At 43.3% G+C, this 23278-nt stretch overlaps 1 protein-coding gene across 1 annotated transcript in view; it reads left to right on the forward strand.

Moving 5' to 3' along the window:
• The window catches only part of BAIAP2L1 (BAI1 associated protein 2 like 1), a 76858-nt gene that overhangs the window by 20448 nt on the left and 33132 nt on the right, over nt 1-23278 (forward strand). Inside the window, exons 2-3 of the mRNA XM_018040635.1 lie at nt 7611-7686; nt 13171-13257. Coding sequence (XP_017896124.1) covers nt 7611-7686; nt 13171-13257 — 163 coding nt within the window. The remainder of the gene's footprint in view (nt 1-7610; nt 7687-13170; nt 13258-23278) is intronic.

The raw sequence follows: 23278 nt of genomic DNA on the forward strand, positions 1-23278 counted from the left end.
GCAGGGGATGTAATCACATACTGATGATGTCAGTCTAGAAACTGCAGCTTCCAACAACACCTGGAAGAAGGAAGTGAGATTTTCTATTAATACAAATGACTTCTAGCTAGAAGTAATCTCAGTTAGCCCTGTTGTTGTTCAGTCACTCAGTTGTTTGTCTGACTCTTTGTGACCCCATGCACTGCAGCACGTCAGGCTTCCCTCTCCTTCACCATCTCCTAGAGCTTGCTCAGACTCATGTCCGTTGAGTTGGTGATGCCATCCAACCATCTCATCCTCTGTCATCCCCTTCTCCTGCCTTCAGTCATCCCCAGGATCAGCATCTTTTCTAATGAGTCAGCTCTTCACATCAGGTGGCCAAAGTATTGGAGCTTCAGCTTCAGCATCCATCCTTGCAATGAATATTCAGGATTGATGTCCTTTAGGATTGATTGGTTTGATCTTGCAGTCCAAGGGACTCTTAAGAGTCTTTTCCAACACCACAGTTCGAAAGCATCAATTCTTCAGTGCTCAGCCTTCTTTATGGTCCATCTCTTACATCCATACATGACTGGAAACTATAGTTAGCCCTTATGAACAAGTATTTTTGTCACATGAAATTAAAGGGTGCCTTATTTAAGATTTGTGACATTGCTAGATTAATTCACATTGTTTAAAATAAAATATCAAAAATTTCAAAGATACATACAGTACCTGAATCAAATTATAAAAAAACCCATATTAGAGATTCTTAAATCACTTTTAAAGCTTATTCTAGTGTAACTATAACCCACACTTTTCAACTGAGAAAAGTTAAACAGCTGAAATATCAAATAATTTGTCCTTGGTCTTGTAGAGAATTGACAAAAGAAATGAAGAGAGAAACTACTGGTTAGGAATTTGAGATTAGCTCAGTTTAACTATCTGTCTCATCATATTTGTATTTATGCTTTATAAATACCCTGTAGTTTCATCCTGGTAAACGTAATAATTTTCAATAATGAAAGAAAAATCTAAATGGTGAGAAAGTTAAAGCCATCATAAGATTGTGTAATACCTTTTAAAATTATGATCTGTAACTATGCACGAGGCAGAGGAATTGTATGAGCTAAACAGAGCAACTAGAAATCTGGTGGGATGTGCCTGTATTTTTGCAGTGGCCTTTTCCTCAGCCGTCTGGCAACTAGCCAGGGACAGATCCCCGAGGGCCCAGCGCTCTTGTGACAGGACCAGCCCTCTTCACTACGAGGTGCAGCGCAGGTACGGCAGAGCCATCTTTTTTCTCCTAGAAGATCCATGTTCTTCCCTGGATGGAGAGGAAACTCATTTTGGTTCAGACTGTTTTGACACATTATCCCCCTCGCTGAGCAGTAACGTTGGAATACATCCTAGGCTTTTATTATTGATGGTAACAAAATAGTGATTCTTGGCCCAATAATGCCTTTTATAATGTATTTTGTTTTTATACTTGGAATCTTAAGCCTTTTATTCTTAGTGCCAAACTTAAAATGGCTTTGTTCATTACTGCTCTTGATTCTAAATTTGAGTCTCTATAAACAATTCAGTTCTTGGCGAGCCTTGACACAGCATGGCCTTTGACCCAACTACTGCCCTACCCCCTGAGAATTTAGGACCTGTCCAGTTCACAAGGACATCCATTGCTATGATAAAAATTTTGCAAATTGTGAATTTTGACAGCCACACTGCATTTCTGTTCCTGAGTTTAAAAATACACGTACTTCAGCTAAAATAGCTAGATTAATGGCCAACAGCCAGTGGAGAAGTGGATTTTCCACTATTCAAAGAGGCTAGAATTTCCAGGGGAACCATTTCTGTAGCAAAACCTAAAATAAAGAATTGAAGTATATGTTGATCTTCCAAGCTTAAAAATTACTGTATTGTTTTCTCTGAGGTAAATGGTGGTCCCTTGTCTTAGTTGAACTTTTTCCAGTTGAATCATTTGGATAGTGGTTTATGTTTGGTATTAACTTTGGAAGTTCTCATGAATTCATTGTTTTTGAAATTTTAAGAGAGGAATTATATGTAAACAGTCCAAGAATTCTATCAAGAAATCAAATTCTATTTTCCCATTATTTGAGTAAAGCTGATGGCTGGATGGCATCACTGACTCGATGGACGTGAGTCTGAGTGAACTCCGGGAGTTGGTGATGGACAGGGAGGCCTGGCATGCTGTGATTCATGGGGTTGCAAAGAGTTGGACACGACTGAGCGACTGAACTGAACTAAGAATAATCTTAGGAAAGAACACAGAGCTTAGCTTCTTTCTGCTTGTCTGCTAGAAGGCAGGTTGCTCTGTATTGGTATCCTTGTACATATTACCTAGACTCGGGCACGTAAGATTATAGTAAGAATTTTAAATGATGTTTCAAAATAGTTTTATCTTTTTGTTGGAAAGCAACCATTTTCTAAAGAAGTTATTACATTTTAAAACTGAAATCTCATACATTGCCTATGGGAATGTAAAACAGTACAGCCAACTCTGGAAAACAGCTTGGCAGTTTGCTATGAAGTTAAACATCCACCTGCTGTGTGATGCAGCAGTTAACTACCAGGTGTTTATTCTAGAGATAGGGACACTCATGTTCACACACAAGTTTGTACGTGATTGTCCATATCAGGTTTATTTGTAATTGCTGAAAACTGAAAACGACCCAGATGGTTGACGGTGCGATGGATAGACTATGACACAGCCGTACCCTGGACCACTGACAGAAGAGAGAGGAATAAGCTGTTGATACACCCAGCGACTTGGGGGGTTCTCAAGGACATTGTGCTAAGTGGGAAAATCAGTTTCTAAAGGCCACATACTGTACAACTCCACCTATATTACATCCTCACAGTGACAAAATTATGATGATTGCGATCAGCGGTTGCCAGGGGTCAGGGTGGTTGGGCTATAAAGGGGTAGCATCCTGGAGACCTTTGTGTTACTGGGAGAGTTCTGTACCATAATTGTGGTGACGGTTATACAAATCTATACGTGTGATATAATTTCATAGAAACAAGGCACACACCCTGCAAATTAGAGGTATAACAACTGGTAAATCCAAATAAGGTCTGTAGTTTAACTGTGTTGTACCAATGTTGGTTTCCTGGTTTAGATGATGTACTTTGGCCATCCAAGTTCCCATTGGCAGAAGCATGCATGGGACCTTTTATACAGTTTTTATAACTACTTGTGCGCCTTAAGCTATTTCAGAATTAAAAACTTAAAAGAATTGAGGAAAGATGATAAAAATAGCAGCTATGGCGACAGGTCCCCATGATCAGGTGCTGAGACTGACTGGCTTGCCAGGGGACTGGTGAGAGGTCAGCCTCGGCTCTGGGGCTTCATGGCTTCTGGCAGTGAATGAGGCTCAGCTGACTGGCTCCAGCAAGACAAGCTGAGTGGACTTCCAGTTAAGCGTGGCCCATTGACCTCATATGTTTTTCTTCTCTTCCGAGAGTACATTAAAATGATGGCAAAGGAACTTAAACCCCCTGTAAATCCATAGTGTAGACACCTGAGAAAGGAAATATCTGTTGACTAAAAGCCTAAAGACATTTGGGGTGATAGAGATGGACAGAGGTGTGATAACTGCCTTACCCTGAAGAGAGGAGCGCCGCAGAGAACTGAGCCCTTCACCCCAGAGAGCCGCCCAGGCTGCGGAGCAGGCCCCGCAGGAGGAGGGAGCCGCAGGGCCAGGACAGGCGTGACTCAGGCGGCTCGCCTCCAGGCCCCCTGCCTGCCCCAGCCGCCACTGTCACAGCTGCTCCTTCTGCCTGGCAGCCGAGGTGCAGTCTCAGTCCCCAGCCGAGGGACTGAAACTCAGAAGTTAGCACAGTGAGCTGTGGGATACCCAACCGCCTTCCAGACCTGGGAAAGCCGACTCCCTGGTGACTGCCATTCCCCCACCCCCACCCCCAAGGGATAGGAAGTTAGAAGTTTCTCTGGAGAGACCCAGTGGCCCTTGGTTACTGTCTCTTGTCCAGTTTCTTTACAGCTGACTTGCTGTCCAGTTGTTTAGAATGAAGCTGCCTAGTCAGTAGCCACCCTGAATGCACATGCACACACTTCCAGCCAGCGTTTTAGGGCTTGATTCCTAAATACAAACTGATAGTCAAGGATCACCAGACATTTGAGGAATGCCTCCAACATGAAAGACAGTTAGATACCAAACAGTGGGGGACTGGCAGATAATACCCTTCAAATTACAGTTTACTCAGATAAGAGATGATACCACATCCATAAAACAAGAACAGGATGCCTTTTAAAAGGAATAATAAAAAAACTTGAAAGAGCCCAAAAATATATCAAAAGTTTTAAAAACAGAAGAGTTGGAAAGTAAAGTTGAGGCTGTCTGTCAGAGACAGAACAAAAAAATGAAGAATCAGAGGAAAAGGGTAAGATGATTAGAGAATAAATCCAGGTTATATAAAATCCTTCTCAGAGTTCCAGAGAATGAAGAGATGAGAATCAAACAGGAATGTTTTTCAGACCTGAAGCATGTAATTTTCTCTATGGATAGGGTCTGCTTGAGTGCCAGTAAAGTAAATTTAAAAATACCCACAGTGAGGCAGACCACTGTAGTTTCAGAACACAGGAATAAAGAGAAGGGTTCTAGGAATAAGCCCCTTCCCCTGCGCCATCTCATTAAAAAAAAAAAAGTCATATACAAATGACAGCTGACTTCTCAGTAGCAAAACTGGATATTATCACATATATATGGAATTTAGAAAGATGGTAACGATAACCCCGTATGCGAGACAGCAGAAGAGACGCAGATGTACAGAACAGACTTTTTGACTCTGTGGGAGAGGAAGAGGGCGGGATGATTTGGGAGAATGGCATTGAAACATGTACAATATCATATAAGAAATGAATTGTCAGTCTAGGTTTGATGCAGGATACAGGATGCTTGGGGCTGGTGCACTGGGATAACCCAGAGGGATGGTATGGGAAGGGAGGTGGGAGGGGGGTTCAGGAGTGGGAACTTAGGTACACCCGTGGCGGATTCATGTTGATGTATGGCAAAACCAATACAGTATTGTAAAGTAAAAAATAAATAAATCAAAAATAAAATAAAGACAGTGGAGGGCTTCCCTGGTGACTCAGTGGTAAGGAGTCTTCCTTATCCAGCAGGCCTCCCCCTTGCCTCAGAGCAACTAAGCTGGTGCGCCACAGCTGCTGAGCCTGTGCTCCCGAGCCCAGGAGCCTCGGCTACTGGCACACCCTAGAGCCTGTGCTTGCTGCAGCTAGACAAAAGCCTGTGCAGCAACAAAGACCCAGCACAGCTGAAAACAAATAAAATTATTTAAAAGAAATAAAGACAATAATATATAAGGAGCAGTATCTTTTAAATCCTGAGGGAAAATCACTTTCAACCTGAAATACTCTGCCCAGCGAAATACCAATCAAACATCAAGGTGAATATGATTTCAGACACATGGGGACTTACACCTACCTCCTATGTCATTTCTCAGATCATTCTTATAGAATGACCTCCAGCAAATCGGGATGAATGAAGAAAGAGGAAGATGTGGAACCCAGCTAATGAGACTCTCACATGGAGGACCAAAAAGGGACAATGAGGGCAACAGCGTGGCAGGAAACGGTCATGCTGGGCTGAGCAGGAGGACAGAGAGTCCTTGGGGACGTTCTGGGAGAAAAAAAAAAAATTGAAGATTAACTGACAACTTCGGCTTGAAAAATATCAATAGGCTTCTGTTAGATTTCATGGAGTGTGAGGAAGATTCATGGAAAAATCTAAGGAAGCATTGGAATGAGACTTGTTAATCTCAGGAGAAACAAAAAGGTGTAGCAAGAAAGGAAGCACAATTCTTGGCACATTCTTTGCATTGTAGTGACCAGTACTTACAAAGTTTAATAAATATTGACTATTGATTTGCCAGGAAACTGCTGTTATGTAGAAAAGACTGGGAACAAGGAAAGTAGAGCTGTTTACCATAGCAGAAGGCCAGTGATTATTGTCCAAAGTCAAGAAGTCAAGAATATTAATCAAAACGATGGCAGTAAATACAAAAGAGCACTTTCAGTGGAGCTGTTACATGGGAGTAAGGCCAGGGAGGGGTTGAGGCAGGGATTATTTTCCATGATAAGCCTCTATCAGTGTCTAATAAAATGCATCTAATAAAATAAAAGTTGATAAATAAACTTTTAATAATATTAAATGAAAGTTATAATGTTTTTAAATAAAGAACAGTTATAATAAAAGTTATTATGTTTTCTCCCCCACAACATGTAATGGAGAACCTCTTTATCCCCAAGAATACATGCGTCATGTTTTCACCCCTGTGGAAGTTGTGTGGTTTTTTTATTCTTTGTTGCTTGGGCCTCTACAAACAAGGTACACATTTTGGTGGAGGCAGGCAGTAAAGAGGATTTGACTGGCCTATCTGGAAAGATTAATATTGTGAAGCTTATTGTTTGTAGGTGGGACAAATATATTCAGTCACCAAATATATTCAGAGCCTCATAGGAATGATTTCTTGTCTGTAAGATCAGATTTAGGATAGCATTTTTAATGTTCTAAATAGTTGCCTGTCTTATACTTGTCATAGCACTTCTCTCTCTGTTTATGACCTTCTCTTGATGTAGAAATTACGCTTTTAAAAATGAAATCCGTGACATCTGCAGAGATGAGAGCATCATGAAGCCCAGAATGGGAAACCACATCTCCACCTCCACTGCTGTGAGCACAGGGCCTGGTGCCTACTCCACAAATACGTAACGAATGAACTGATGGCCGGGAGAAAATGCCAGTGCCCACCTACAAAGAACGTTCCCGGCTGTCCTGTGTCCTAGAGCCATCCACACCCATCCCCCTCCTAGTAATTAGGCAGAGCAAAAATAGCTCTTAGAAATGTCTGTTCTATTGCTCAAATTCCTGTCCATTGAGTCAGTGATGCTATCTAACCACCTCATCCTATGCCACCCTCTTCTCCTCCCGCCTTCAATCTTTCCCAGCACCAGGGTCTTTTCCAGTGAGTTGCCTCTTCGCATCAGGTGAGGTGGCCAAAGTACTGGAGCTTCAACTTAAGCATCAGTCCTTACAACGAATATTCAGGCTTGATTTCCTTTAGGACTGACTGGTTTGATCTCCTTGCAGTCCAAGGGACTCTCAAGAGTCTTCTTCAACACCACAGTTTGAAAGCATCAATTGTTTGGCACTCATCCTTCTTAATGGACCAAAAATCTTTATTGATAGCCAAAACACTGTCCATATACTTAAGTTCCTGTCATGCACCCATATTTCCTATTACTAGTGTGACGGCCATTAACTTAGCTAAACCCAAAAGGAGCACTGGCTTCTGAACTGACAGCCCCCTGCAGGGTGTGCTTTGTGGGGACTGTATGTCTGCTGCAGACTCCATTCACAGTCCGTTCTAGGCAGCTCCGGGGCAGGCGTGGCCAGGGTCACGTGGCCGCACCAGTTCCCTCAGTCAGGATGGATGTTCTCTTTCCTGCTTTTGAATCAGCATCTGTGACTTTGTGGACGGTACCACTGGGCACACATGGGGATCCTCGGCTATGCAGATGACAACCTCTAAAGGTTACTTGGTCTAGTGGTCACTTATTTTCTTAATTTGGTTTTTTGTTTGCTTTTCAGAATGTAATGGAACAGTTCAATCCTGGGCTACGAAATTTAATAAACCTAGGGAAAAATTATGAAAAAGCTGTTAATGGTAAGTGTCTGTTTTCTAAATTTATAAATATAGAGGGCATACAAAAGCCACTCGTTAAATATTTTACTTAATTATTTTTAAATACTTGCTACTTAATTTCTAAAATATCTTTAAATTGGTACAGTTTATAATTAATCTACAGAACTTTTCAATGGTAGGATATTAGTTTATTTGAAATGACTGAATTGAATAATAGACTACTATAAGTGGCATATCTTAAATATCAGATTTTGCTTTTTGAAACTGCTTAGTCTTTTATATCATTAAAATATAAACATGGTTTCTACTTTATAAACCAGATTCTTTGTAAACCAATATATTAAAAAGGTAGTTAAAATGTTAGGATCCTAAAGCATAGGAATTACTCTCCTTTTTATTTATATAGAAGAATTTCTGTATCTTTGAGTGTATCATTGGTGGGGGGGGGGCAATGTATCACTTTTGCTAGTAATATGAGAAATAGATGTTTAGCCTGAGTAGAAAAACATCTAAATTAAAAGTTGAACTTAGATTCTCATTTAAAATGGACTCAAGCATTAGCTTTTGTCTCTCTGTGAACTAGAGTCAGTTGCTGGTTTGAACAGATTCCGTTTGAGGAAGATGATGTGCGTCTACACGTGCATTCCCCTCCCCAAGGCGGGTGTTGTCAGTGATCACCTTGAAAATAATCATCAAATTCTAACACGGTCAGAACCATTCTCCGTGTGTAGCACGTGTCACCCTCCGCCAAACATTCAGATCCCAGTTTTACCGTCTGCCCTGATTCACTAGGACCAAACTAGAAAGTTTAGTTTCCAACAGTTTGAGATTTGAAGAAGCCTTCAGGTCAAGCTCTGTGTCTCTTCTTCCCGTCTTGCTTCTGTCCTTCACAATACCCCCACCTCCAGCTGCTCCCTGGTGATGTTTTGAAAATAAACCTGCGCCCTCACACCCTCAGCCTGAGCATGTGCCAGGAAAGGGGAGGTGCTGGCAAGACTTGGGACGTGGGATGACAGGCGCTTTGCTGTTGCAGTCGCTGCCCCCATAAACTGCTTGTTGACTTTCCTCTGGATCTTGGTGCTCTCGGCCGGTGTCCAGTGTCAGGAAGTGCAGCAGGCCTGGCCTTTTCCTCCCTCACGCCCCCGGCAGTATGGACGACTTCTGTGGGTGCCCCCTCCCTCTTTTAACAAGCTGGAGCCTTGTTTTGCAAGCTGATTCTCCCCTGATGAGGGGGTGGGGGCCTTCCCTGGTGGCTCAGAAGGTAAAGAATCCACATGTAATGCTAGAGACTCCGGTGTGATCCCTAAGTCAGGAAGATCCCCTGGAGAAGGGAATGGCTACCCACTCCGGTATTTTTGCCTGGAGAATTCCAGGGACAGAAGAGCCTGGCAGGCTACTGTCCATGGGGTCACAAAGCGTTGAACATGACTGAGCGACTAACACTTTCACTTTTTTCTCCCCTGATGATCACCCAGTCACAAGAACACAAAGTTGTCGCCTTATCTCCATCACCATGAAGGAGAGCACTCTGACCTGCAATTGTTTTTTTCCTTTCTAGCATGAGCTGCCTCTCTGAGACAGAGATTTATAAAGTGACGCAGTGAACAGCCCACAGCTTAGCCTCCTGCTAACAGGACTTCTCCCCAGAGGCCTCTTATCACTTTAATACCTCCTGAGGCCTATTTTGCACTTCATAAGGTGTTTCCAGAATTTCTGCAGGCCATCTGTTTTTAGCTGAAGCCACTGAGAAACTTCAATAAAACATGTCAAGTCCTTGGTAAGAATCTGTAGTACAGTCAATGATGCCACGTGTGCAATCAGGCAGCAGGCACTGCTCATGAAGAGCACAATCAGGGGGTCTGAGCAGGAAGTCAGGAGAAGAGCAGGCAGGAGGCGTGCGGGAGCTGAGCGGGCTGACAGGTGGCAGCAGGCAGCCACTGCTCTCTCGTGCTCCAGACAGAAGAGACAGCCTGCAAGCCGAGCCCCGGGGTCCGCACTCGCATGGGTGCAGAGCGTGCAGGAGTAGCAAACTTAAGGTGGAATGAGGTCCCATTATTAGCGTATTTGGATGCAGCATCGGTTACCTGTTGCTGTATAACACGCTGCCCCTGAGTTTGATGGCTTCAGATGACAATAGTTCGCTATTTCCAATGGTCCTGTAGAAGCAGTACAGTTGCCTGTATGCCCGAGACTCTGCACTGCAGTCAGAATCAGCTGGGGCCAGGGCTGGGCTCACCTCCTTTCTCAGGCCTGGGTGGCTGTCCCAAGAGTACAAGCCCCGTGGGAATTATGCCTGCTTCTACCCCATTGGCCAAAGCAAGTCACATGACCAAACCACTCCTCTGTGTCCTAGACAACACCACCAGCTGGGAGGTATGATTCATTGAAGGCCACAATTGTAAAAATCCACGATGAACTCTGTGGAGTGAGACAGGCTCCCCCTGGGCAGTGGGAGGCCACTGAAGCTTTTTGAGCAGAACGGTAACTTAGTGAAAACATATTTTAAGGAAAATTTTTCTGGTGGAAGTGTGTAGTTTAGGTTGATGAAATAGCTGGTCAGCCACTAAATGAAAACCAAAAAGCTTCATTCCTTAAAACAGTAGCTGGTATAAAATCTCTAATATATTCACAAGAGGAAGCACGATTATGAAAATACCAGTTTCTTTTTTTTCTGGATAAATAATTTTTACATTAACACAGCTTTATCATAAAAGCAGGATATTTTACTAGACTAAGAAGGTTTAATAGTTTTAAATATAAGTCAACAGTTAGTGAAACTGGAAAAATTTGAAACTGTTGAAATTGAAAAAATTTCAATGTAGTTTGTGGATACAGACCAAAAATTTTGTTTGTGTTGTGTAATCCTGTATTACCCTTCTCCTGCTAATTTGCTTTTCAGCTTATCAGTACCTCACAATTTTAAATCTTCCCACTAAAATATTACATATATCAAGTTGACAGCTTACTGGCTATAAGCCTTGTTTTTAGGTGGAGTCACCTCTTTTTCAGTGCTAGCTGAGACCAAAGAGTCAAAAAGCACCATGATTTGAACTGAGGAAGTGACCACGCCAGCTGGCCTTGCGTGCACTGCCTCTGTTTCTTCACTGACCGTGGGTCTGGCCCAGAATGTCTCTGCTCTGCTCCCCTTCATGAAACAGGGTGGTAACATCAGCACCCTGTGATGCCGTCTGGTAGATGAATTAACTTAAGTAGCGATTTGGAGAGTCTACCTAAATGCTTTTGTTGTTGCTCTTTATTTATAATTATGCTTTATGATTATCCTCAGTTCAGTTCAGTCGCTCAGTCGTGTCCAACTCCCCGCGACCCCACGGACTGCAGCACGCCAGACTTCCCTGTCTATCACCAACTTCCAGAGTTTACTCAAACTCACATCCATTGAGTCAGTGATGCCACCCAACCATCTCATCCTCTGTTGTCCCCTTCTCCTCCTGCCCTCAATCTTTCCCTGCATCAGGGTCTTTTCAAATGAGTCTGTTCCTCACATCAGGTGGCCAAAGTATTGGAGTTTCAGCTTTTCAGCATCAGTCCTTCCAATGAATATTCAGGACTGATCTCCTTTAGGAGGGACTGGTTGGATCTCCTTGCAGTCCAAGGGACTCTCAAGAGTCTTCTCCAACACCACAGTTCAAAAGCATCAATTCTTCGGCCCTCAGCTTTCTTTATAGTCCAACACTCACATCCACACATGACCACTGGAAAAATCATAGCTTTGACTAGATGGACCTTTGTTGGCAAAGTAATATCTCTGCTTTTTAATATGCTGTCTCGGTTGGTCATAACTTTTCTTCCAAGGAGCCAACATCTTAATTTCATGGCTACAGTCACCATCTGCAGTGATTTTGGAGTCCCCCAAAATAAAGTCTGTCCGTTGTTTCCTTTGTTTTCCCATCTATTTGCCATGAAGTGATGGGACCAGATGCCATGGTCTTCGTTTTCTGAATGTTGAGTTTTAAGCCAACTTTTTCACTCTCCTCTTTCACTTTCATCAAGAGGCTCTTTAGTCCTTTGCTTTCTGCCATCCTTAGTCTTATGAAATAATACTGTGGTAGACCATTACAGTAATACTGTCGGACACGACTGAGTGACTTCCCTTTCACTTTTCACTTTCATGCATTGGAGAAGGAAATGGCAACCCACTCCAGTGTTCTTGCCTGGAAAATCCCAGAGACGGAGGAGCCTGGTGGGCTGCTGTCTGTGGGGCTGCACAGAGTCAGACATGACTGACACAACTTAGCAGCAGCAGCAGCAGCATCTTCAATGAGACTTGTAGGTTAATTAAGTCTATGACTTCTTCCACCTTTTTTCAACTTGAAATATCTTTTAAAATCCATCTTTGAAAACAATTCCTGCTCTACACTGGGGCAGAGTGGCTGATGTGGCCTCAGATTTTCTTCTCAGTGAGAGGAGATTGCTTAGGGCTCTTTTATCTCCAAAATCCTGTGATCTCCAAGGCTCCCAGGCAAAGTGAGGTCTGTGTAAGAAGCCAGCCTTTGAGCAAGATAAAATATTTTCTCCAAAGTCACACTAAATAGCCTAGGTCTTATTGAAAATCTTGCTTACTGCATACCATCAGTCTCCTGAAACCCAGCCTGCTGTAAGGTAAGAGAAGGGATTGGTATTAGCAGCTTCGACTAGTTTGTCCAATACACATGCTCTTATGGCGTTTTTAGATTAACATCCTTTGTTTCCGAAAAGAAACTAACTTGCCCAACAAGGTCATGTTAGTTAGTTGGAAGTAACAGTGGAATTCAAACCCAGATTTGTCTTGCTTCTGACATGCTCTCCAACCACCGCCCACCCCCCCAAAAAAAAGGAAAGAAAAAGTAAACCAAATCAAAAGCAGATTTCTATACCTTATAATGTAGTTTTCAGACTCTGTTTTAAAGGAGAAATGTGATTTTTAAGATAAGTTTTCCTGTCTCTGCCAAAAAGGAGGGGAAAGAAAAGCAGAGCATTCGGTTATTTTTCAGGTAATGGCGTTTTTTGAAATGATAATGTATTTCAGATTTCATACACTTTTCTCCTGGCAACAATATGGTAGTTGCTTGTGCCTTAGATTATCTGTTTCAACAGGAAAAGGTAAAAATGCCGTCAAAGGCCCCGGTGCCTAGGCTACCCCATACAAGCCCCTCCAGCTAACAGTGTTGCAGGCTTGTGTTGCTGTAAGTGACCAGCTGGCTGGAGTGGGCATGTCCCAGCCTGGAGCCTGTGTTAGGAACACAACCGCTCTGGGACTGGCATCAAGAGCAGCTCCTCTGGGCCTCCAGCCCCTGCAGCTGAAGGTTCCCAGGGCTGGTCAGAGACAAGGGTGCCCTGGGTGCTGTCCAGTGTGGGGGTCCGCCACCCAGCACAGCTCTCGAGCACCGCCCCTGCCCTCTCAGCCACGCTCGCCTTGGCCACAAGGGACTCAGGTGTTTGGAAGGAAACCTGTATTGCTTCCTCCTTTCTGTGTGTAAGTGACTGTGTGCCACCTTCCCTCTCTAGCTATGATCCTGGCAGGAAGAGCCTACTACGATGGAGTGGCCAAGATTGGGGAGATTGCCACCGGGTCCCCCGTGTCAACAGAGCTGGGTGAGCTAACCGTCCATTACCTGTCCACCTAACTTGAGCCGCGGTTCCTGGGCTGCCGTCCTGCGAACCTGGAGAAGAGCACATGGGGAAGTGGCACAAATCCAGAGTAGAAAGGGGGCACTCGGGCTCCTTCGCCTCTGCGGTGATGGACTTCTCTGCGGTCTGTCCACGGTGGAGGCTTAGATGAGGGCAGGCCACTGGGAACTGCGCTTCTGCCCCTGAGGTTTGGGCCCCAGGTCCCCCCTGAAGCATGAAGCCCGGGAGCCTTGACCTAGATTCCTAACTGGAGGGGTGAGCACCGGGCCTCCCGCCGCTGGCAGAGCATTTCCTGTGAGTCACCCCGCAGAGTCCGGCTCCTTTACGCTCTGCTCTTGGCCGTCGCTGCTTCCCCAGTCGCCCTGGGTTGTGATTTTTCCGGCTTTGCTGGTATGAATGGATCCCCTGTGCACTCGCGGAGGGTGCGGGCAACCACACCCGGGCGCGCCGAGGCTTCTCCGTACAAAGCTCGCTTACTGTGCCGTCTCCAGAGCCTCACATAGAAGCATCATTTTAAAAACTTGTTGAACACATCTTACTTGACAAAGGGTAACATTTCAGACTTACAGTATGTGTCAGAATTTGAAGGGTTCAGAAAACCAGGGGAAAGGATCGGTACAGTGTGTGTACTTTCTTTTTAAAGAAAAGTACGTCCCTCTCCAGTTAAAAAGTGGACCGGGAAGCAGAGGAGGGGCAAAGGAGCATGTGTTTAAGGTTCAGATAATGGGTTTCTGTGCTAAGTGTCTTGAGGGTTTTTTAGATACAGTGTTTTCCCAAGATCGCTTGGAAAGCTCTTAACTGACCCATAAAAGCCACGGAACAAGTTCGAGGTGTGGTGACGGTTCTGGGGTTGGAGGCTGGGCTGCTGGGTAAGGCAGTGGATATGGGCCCTTGTTAACATTCTCTGATACCTTTTGTACTTAAAGAGTTCATAGTCTTGAAACCTGTAGCCAAAAGCTAAGCCTGAAGTGATGCTAAATGATGAATAAGCCAGTACTGCGATATGTAATAGAATCGGTTACATGCAGAAAATTTTCAAAACCCTGAGTTGTCTTCTGTTGGTGCCATAACTTCTGCATGCTCTGGCAAGATCTGATTTCTGGTAACCCCATTCAAAGTGGATGAATTTAATAAAATACACAGTGTCAAAAAAAATTACATGCTGTTATGTGGACAGAAGCAGTAAAACTTAGGATGTTTGCGGGATGATTGGACTGATTATAGGGTTCCAAAAATAGAACTTAATTAAAAAGAAACATCCTATTTGTGTCAGGCATCAGGCAAAAAAAATGCCTGATCCTTAGGTTAAAACATATGGTGCTTTGACTCACCGTCATTCAGTGTGCCTTTTTAATGTTTTATGGTTCTTGCCACTGTTTGAATAAGACTTCTGTTCCACACCTTACTTGATTCAGCTGTGAGTTCATACTGTTGAATCAACTGTTTCCACAGCAACCGTGTTGTTATAAACATAGTCTTAAAACTTCAGCTTCAGTGAGGAAAGCATTCGTGCGTATGTGTTTCATTCAGAGGGGATGGAAATTACTTGCTGTGTTTCATTTCTGTTCCAAGTTGTCCTTTTCACGTATATTCACTGTATCATATACTTAATTTTCTACTCACAGCCATTCCATGAGAAAGTTCTGTCCTTGTTGGAGTTGCTTTTGGAGGCCTGACATGTTCTGCTTTTGATTCACTTAGTTTATCTTGTTAAAGTTTAGACTAAAATACTCTGCTTCTGTTTAAATTCCTGTATGGAAGAACAGAGGACAATTCATAGGAAAAAGAGAAAGACCTGAAGTAGATTGTGTCTTTCTTGTTTTTCAAGAAGATTCTCTTGTCTGGTTTCTGACCTTGTGGTACTGGTGTTAAGACCTGCAGGGGAGTGTGTGCCCGGACCACACAGCAGGTGGTCTGACTTGAGAATCTGGGTTCCTCACCTCCGCACTTGACTGCACATCCCTGAGGCCAAGGGAAAGGAAAGAGGTAGCCAGTCAGGTCGCTGAAGAAGAAGAAAATGGAACCCGCTCAGTGGGGACCTCTTCGAGAAGGAGATGACCAGGAATCGTTGGTATCCGAGCATCCAAAGCCTGGGGAGGGGCGGCCCGGGTGCTGTTTCGAGCTCATGGTCTAGGGGCCCACCCAGGAACACCAGGTGTCATGGGTCGAGGAAGATGGAAATACGAGAAGTGTTCAGACATAACGTTTGGCTTCTTAGGCCTGTTGCTTAACTTTTGGACTGAGTTTCAGGTAGAAACTCAGATCTTGGTAGGTGCGTGCTGTGAGCACGTTGCCTCGTCTCATCCTCGGGAGTCCGAGCAGTGGACATGACCTCCCAGGTCTACCTCTGAGGGCGGGTGCTCAGCCCGTGTTTCCTCGGGGAGCCCATAGACTAGAAGAGCCAGCGTGGTGGTCATGGCCTCTGCTCGGGCTGAGATAACCTCCTCGGGCAGCCACGTGCGCTGCTGCCAAGCAAGGCGGCAGGGGCTGTGAGGTCGTGACCTCTAGGCGAGTGTGGTGGGCAGCCCAGGTGCCGCCCAGGAACGACCCTGTGAGCAGGCCAGGAGGCCGGCCAGGTCTTCCTTTCCCGTGGGGTGCCCATCGCCTGAGAGAGGCTCAGTGAGGCTCGCATCGCTACAGCGCCGCTGCCAGCCTGCACTGCCGCAGGCCCCCTCCTGAGTGGGGCAGACTGAGGAAGCGGTTCATTCTGGGTGGCTAGGAGATGGGAGAGAGTGTGTTCTGAAGTCTCCTAGACCAGAAAGATGCCTCTCTCGTCACTTCATACGCTCACAAGTGTTTGAGAACTCAAAAATCTGTGCCGCTTGTTTTCATCAGCATTATTCTCTTCCATGAAGTGGGTGATATATTCATAAGAATATACATTTTGCCTTGATTATCCTTGGTTACTCCTGAACAGATTTTTTCAATTCTCTCTATTGTATCTTCATTTTCTATTTCATTAATCTCTACTCTTACCCTTAATTTCTTCCTTGTACCATCTTCGGGATTACTCTACTGTTCTTTTCTAATTTCTGAAATGATACATTTAACTCATTAATTTTAAATATAGGCAAGACCACAAGATGGCCATACAAGTTAAAACTATGCAAAGCCGTCTTAATCAGTGGGAGAAATTATGATTGTCCTGTGACCTTTAAAAATGTTTGTCAGAAACACTAAAAACTCTCTTACTGTCAGTTATAAATGTATAAAGAAATGGAAAATTGACTTGGAACTTTAAAAATTTCTGTTAGCACTGTTTTGTAGGTGTTTTTGGGAGTCTTACACATTTTTATCCGTGCATTTTCAGATACGGTGTTTTCGAAAGGCCTACTGTCTATGGCATTTAGATTTTTTCAAGTCAATTCTGTTGTTTTCAATTTCATTCTGTCTCATTACTATCCAAATTAATTTTATTATATTTTTATAATTGTTTTACTGAGATCTAATTAATGCACAGTACAGTTCACCCATTAAAGTAATATAGTTTAGTGATTTTTAGTATATTCACAAAGTTTTAAATTATCATCAGAGTCAACTTCAGAATATTTTTCTCACTCCAAAAAGAAACCTCATACCCATTAGCAGTCACTTCCCATTCACCTCCAACTCCAGCCATATTTAACCATTAATATATTTTGTCTATTATAGGTATGGTTTTGCTAAACATTTCACATAAATGGAATATTGTATAGATCTGCCACATTTAATTTTATCAGTTGATGGACATTTGGGTTTCTTCTCCCTCTTAGCTACTAAAAATACTGCTACTATGAACATTTGTGTACAAATTTTGTGTTTACCTACATTTTTCCATCTCTTGGGTATACAGTTAGGAGTGGAATTGCTGGTTCATATCGTAACTCTAAATATAACCCTTTGAGGAACTGCCAGATTGTTTTTCAAATGGAATGCACTGTTATACATTCCACCAGACTTCCCAGATAGCACTAGTGGTAAAGAATCTGCCTGCCAATGCAGGAGACACGATAGATAGGGTTCAATCCCTGGCTTGGGAAGAGTCACTGGAGTAGGAAATAGCAACCTACTCCAGTATTCTTGCCTGGAAAATTCCATGAACAGGTGGAGCCTGGAGCGCTTCAGTCCTTGGGGCCACAAAGAGTTGGACATGCCAGAGCACCTGAGCACATACATTCTACCAGCCGTGTATGAGGGGCCCAGTTTCTCTACAGCTTTGCCAGAGCTTGTTACTGTCTGTCTGTTTGGTTTGTTGGTTTTTATTACAGCCGTCCTAGGAAGTATGAAGTACTGCCGCATTTGGACTTTTTTTGATTCACATTTCCTTAGTAGTTAATAATATCAAGCATCTTTTCACATTCTTACTGGCCATTTCATATCTTTGGAGAAAGGTCTGTTCAGATCTTTGCCCATTTTTAATTGGGTTATTTGTCTTTTAGTTACTGCATTTGCTGATCAACTTTTAAAAAAAGCTTTGTTTTCTGTTTTGATCCTTTTTATTATCTATGTAGTTTGGGGTTCTTGACAGTCTAATTCTGCTGATGCTTTGTAGTGCCTCTTGATTATCATTCATGAGAGAGTCTTTCTGGAAGGGTTTTTTTTTTTGTCATCTCATTGTTCTCTTGCATATTGGGGTCGCCTATGGAGGTATAAAAGTTTTGTCATTGAAAGTCACCAAGAAATGAAAAGTAGAAATGCCAAGTAACAGTGGAGCTTCTCTGATTTAAATTATGTTTACTTCTTAGAAAATAAAAATAGTTGATATAATAGGACTTACCATTTGATAAAACTCTTGTAAGATATTTAGAACTTGCAAAGCAATAGAAATGCTCCCTTTATTTTCTGTCATATTCATACAAAGGTATTCTGCCAATTTTGTGGGGAAGTGACTCAGACTTTATAGAAAATACTTTAAATATCTAAAAGTTATAAGCTATTCTAATTGTCTAAAACTTAAGAAATAACAGGAGGTTTTAATTTTCTATAGGTTAGTTATATATCCTTTTCCCAAGGAAGTCATTCCTGATGGTTTTCTTTTGAAACTTAAAGGTCCCTTATGAATAAAGTCTGTTCTCCTATTGTAGAAAATATTGAGAAAGTGTCATTACTTCTTCTCAACTGTAATTGAAACTGATAGAAAAATATTTTAATGATTCAAGAGAAATGCCACATTTTAATCATTTTTGTGCTAAATGCTCTCTTATCACTTGAAGATTCTAATAAGAATTAGCATATATTTTGAAATTGCCTTCAAATTCATTTTACTGAAGCCTCGCCTTTCATCAGTTGTACCTTAACTGAGCAAACTAGAGCCAAGGGGTGGCCAGCACCGATAGGTAACTGAGATGTGAGTGGGACCCGGCCGTGCCCACTTGTTCGTGGTTGTCTGCAGCTGCTGTCAGGGTGCAGAGGATTTTGGCCGCTGAGACCTGAACTGTTTGTGGCCTGGCCCCTGGCAGGCCTTACCTGACAGTGGAAGGCCTGTAGGGCCATCCCGTTGCTTAAGTCAAGACCAGCAACCATGTGAGGGGTTCGATATCCTTCTCTCCAAACAAAAAGCAGCTCCTTAACCACCTGGGTTTAGGACTGCACTTTCTGGGATTGTTCCTACAGACTGCTACTAAGTGCTGGGGTTTCACACACATCACAGCACAGTCCCAGGAACCACAGCGGCCAAACAGCTCAGGGGCAAAACTGCCTTGCCCTGTCAGGAGGGAGGAACGAACAAACAAATGCAAAGCCAAAGACCAGAGCTCTGCAGCCAGGATTTGGCAGGTAAAATATTTTAATCCACTATGTTTGTCAAAGAGTAAGTCATATGAATAATGTTCATGTGACTCAGATCGTCAGGGTGTGTACCTGGAACTGTGCACATAAATCTTTATCGCAGGTACACAGTTCCACTCTAGGAACAGTCCTCGTTTAAAAAAGGAAACTGAAGTTTGTCTGAAACTTCCAGTTTTGTCCTTAAACCAAATGACGTTTATGTTTTAAAACTTAGAAAATATGGAAAAGGTTGGAAAGGGAAAACAGAAATGGTCAGGGGAAAATATTTTGGCAAAATATTCAAAAGAAACTTTGAATCCATTTTTTCATCTTTAAACCATAGAAAAATAAAGCTTGTTCTCATTTATTTCTCAAGGAATAAAAGGAAACTGCTTTGGGGAGCTGACAGATTCCCTGTGAGGTGTAAGAACCTCAAGGTTACGTCTATTTAGACTATGTTACTTTGTTCCAATTCAGCCAGCTATTACATTATTTTCAAGCATCTATTAAATTGTTTAGGCCAATTTCCTAAATTGAGCGCAAAACAGATTTTATCTCTTCAGCATCAGGGAACCTAGACAATCATAGGTTTGCTTTTGTTATTGATATGCAGTTTAAAAAAATGTTTATTACTCTTTTGTCTTGTTGACACTCAAAATCCAACCTGACGGTCTTGGGTCTTAAAAATAAGAGCAGGGGGTCGGAAACCTAAAATATTTTTAAAGAAATGTTGTTTATTCAGAGAAGTATCTCAAACAGATTCCTAAAATTTAGGTAAAACAGAATTAATACCAGAGGCAATGAGAAAGCTAAGTTGAGCCAAAGCAGTTGTTATTGATCAAAACCATTTATCTTTTAGTTGCATGTAAGGCTCACTTTAAAGAGATTAAACTCTTTCCCACAAAAATAGGAAAGAGTTAATAAGGAGTTTATTTTATTTGCTTAACTTTGTGCCTGCCAAATGCATATGAACTCCTTTGCTCACTGTGATAATTCTCTAAAGCAGGTGCTATTATTGTTTTCATTTTACAGATGAGGATACTGATATTCAAAGAGAGTTAGATAACTTGCCAAAGTCCCTCATCTGGTTAATGGCAGGTTAATTGGAGCCCAGGAAGTCTGCCAGCGGTGCCGCCTATTACGCTGATGTAATTTTCTATGTGTCGAAAAGAGGAGCTTTTTCTGACATGATTAATTTTATGGTGTCAGATCATCCTGTCCATTATAGTTCAAATAAAAGGTTGTGTAAAATAGTAAAGCATCATACAATCTGAAACTGATTCTTCATGCAGGAAGTCTGTATTTTGTATTTTTCATCAGATATAATCAAGGCTTTGTATTTCATAGTAGAAACACTTATTACATGACCATTTATTCCAACTTTGTAAATGACTTACCATTTCAGTTTTCAAGTGGCAATTGCTCCTCTTTTGAAGCAAAAAAGGCCTAACTATGGAGAAAGATGGGCTTACAATCTGTGAATCTCTAATTTATAACATCTATATAAACACATACCACGGAAGTCCATGCGTCACCTAGGCACAGTGGTATGCTCAGTCGCTTCAGTCGTGTCCAACTCTGTGACCCCATGGACTGCAGCCCACCAGGCTTCTCTTTTCATGGGATTTTCCAGGCAAGAATACTGGAATGGGATGCCATGCCCTCCTCCAGGGGATCTTCCCGATTGAACCTGCGTCTTCCGTATTGCAGGTGGGGTCTTTACGCTGAGCCACCTGGGAAGCCCCCAGGCATATTGATATAAGTATATATAAATTCCTAAAACTGTGAGAAGGTGTTCTGTATTGTAAATTGTACCTTTCTACAGAGAGGTTATAAGAAAGATATTTCTCCTCCCAGCTTTGAAGTAACGGTATGTGCAGTGATGTATTATAATTAGCAAAAATACAGGTATGAAGCTTCCCTGGCGGCTCAGACGGTAAAGCGTCTGCCTGCAGTGCGGGAGACCCAGGTTCAGTCCCTGGGTCGGGAAGATCCCCTGGAGAAGGAAATGGCACCCCACTGCAGTACTCTTGCCTGGAGAATCCCATGGACCAGAGCCTGGTAGGCTACACTCCATGGGGTCACAAGAGTCGGACACGACTGAGCGACTTCGCTTTCACTTTTCACAGGTATGAAAGGGCTTCCCCGGTGGCTCAGCGGGAAAGAATCCACCTGCCATGCAGGAGATGCAGGTTCAGTCCCTGGGTCAGGAAGATCCCCTGGAGAAGGAAATGCTGCCGCAGAGCAGCGGGTCGGGGGCGCCGCCATCGACAGGTCTCCGCGAGGTGGGGCGGCCCTCGGGGCGCTGCCCGGTGACGGCGTTGTCCCTTTGACGAGAGCCGCCTGCGCCCGCTCCCAAACCCTCGCAGGCGGCTTACTCTATTCGTGGCGCTATGCTCGGCCTGAAATTAGGAGGCAGAAACAAAAACACGAAGTGCTAACGCAGAAAGAGGAGGCGGAGGGACTTTACGCCAAGGAAGGGTGGCTTTGGTCAAAGGCTCCAGACACGCACAGGGTGTGGCCGCTGTGACCGGCTGAGGGGAGGACCACAGGGGTCAAGGGAGAGGGTCGCACCCGCGACCGGAGTGGTCGGAATCGCGGTGTGGGTGCGGCCTGCCCTGACGCTGCCGGACACCTGTTCTCAAGCACACTGGGGGTGCTGTGGGGGTCGTGGGCGGTTCCTTGTGAGCCCAGGAGGGGTTCTGAATGTTTCTGGTCTTCAGCCATTTGGAAGTAAACGCACTTCCTCAGGTACTCTTTCCTGGTCTGAATGACTTAACAGATTATTAAAAGTAAGGAGGCCAGTGCAAATCAACTATCCCTCAATTTAAAAAGAAGAATGCCAAGGAGCACATGAAAAGATGCTCAGCATCATTAGCCATTAGGGATCTGCACGTCATAACCACAGTGAGGTACCACTCCACACCCAACAGCGGCTGTAATTAAAGAGACGCCAGCATGTGCTGGTAGAGAAACGAGAACTCTTGCGCTTTGGTTGGAGGAGGGGGCGGGGTGGGGGGGGCGCGGGGACGGGGATGTGAAATGGAGCAGCTGCATTGGAAAAGAGTTTATCAGTTCCTCAAAACAGGAACTTATGACCCAGCAACTCCACCCCTTAAAGGTCTTATGCCCACACAGAACTTTCACATTATTCCCAGCAGGCACAAGGTGGAAACCACCCAAACGCCTAGTGGCTGATTAATAGATAAAATACTGTGTATCCACACTATGGAATGTCACTCACACATAAAAAAGAATGAAGTCTTGATGCTTGCTAAAACATGGATGGAGCTTGAAAACATCCCAAGTGACAGAAACCAGATTAAAAGGCTACATATTTAAGATTCCACTCATTCAAAAATTCGAATCAGCAAGTCCTTAAGAGAAAAAGCAGATTGGTAGTTGCTGGGGGTTGAGGGAGGGGACAGGGGGAGTGACTGCTTAATAGGTACAGGGTTTCCTTTTCAGGTGATGAAACGTTTTTGAACTGGATAATTGATGGTTGTACGACATTGTGAATGTACTTAATGTCACCATTGGTGAATTTAGGTTATGTGTATTCTGTTGCCAAGAAACATAAGTATGCCACTTCTGTTAAGCCTTCAGTATATGGGGTGCCCTAACTAAGTCACACTAAAAATAATATAATAGACATTGTAATAATTTGAGAGGCTAGTTGTGCACATTTCCCAGCCCTCTGTGAAGGGTTTTAGTTGGCCCCACCCAATTCAGAATGAATAACATGGTAAATGAATTTTGAGGTGCATACTTTGAGTTGTAAAATGAGTGAGTCATTGGGATGTAATGTACAGCAAGATGACTGTAGTCAATAATATCATCATGTATATTTGAAAGTTGCCAAGAGAGTAAAACTTCTTAGCACACAGGATTTGTTGGTAGCACTGTGTGACAGCAGAGGGCAACTAGGCTTCTCGTGGCGATCGTTCTGCTGTGGATGCAAATGCTGCGTCTTCATGTTGTACACCTGGAACTAATGCAGTGTGACATGTCAGCTACACCTCAATAGAGAAGACCTTTTATGAATTTTGTTGGCATTAATGGAAACACAAAATTCAGAAGTCTCACTGAATTCTCACAGCAGTCCTCTGAGGTGGGAGGTATCGTTCCCACTTTTTATAAACAAGAAAATGAGAACTTAGGTTAAATAATCTCACACAGCTAGTTAGTAGTGAAGCTGGGGTTTAAATTTCAATTGGTTGATTCCCTGGTGAACAAAGTG

This window comes from Capra hircus, chromosome 25 (assembly GCF_001704415.2).
Source record: "Capra hircus breed San Clemente chromosome 25, ASM170441v1, whole genome shotgun sequence".
In the NCBI taxonomy this organism is placed as follows: domain Eukaryota; kingdom Metazoa; phylum Chordata; class Mammalia; order Artiodactyla; family Bovidae; genus Capra; species Capra hircus.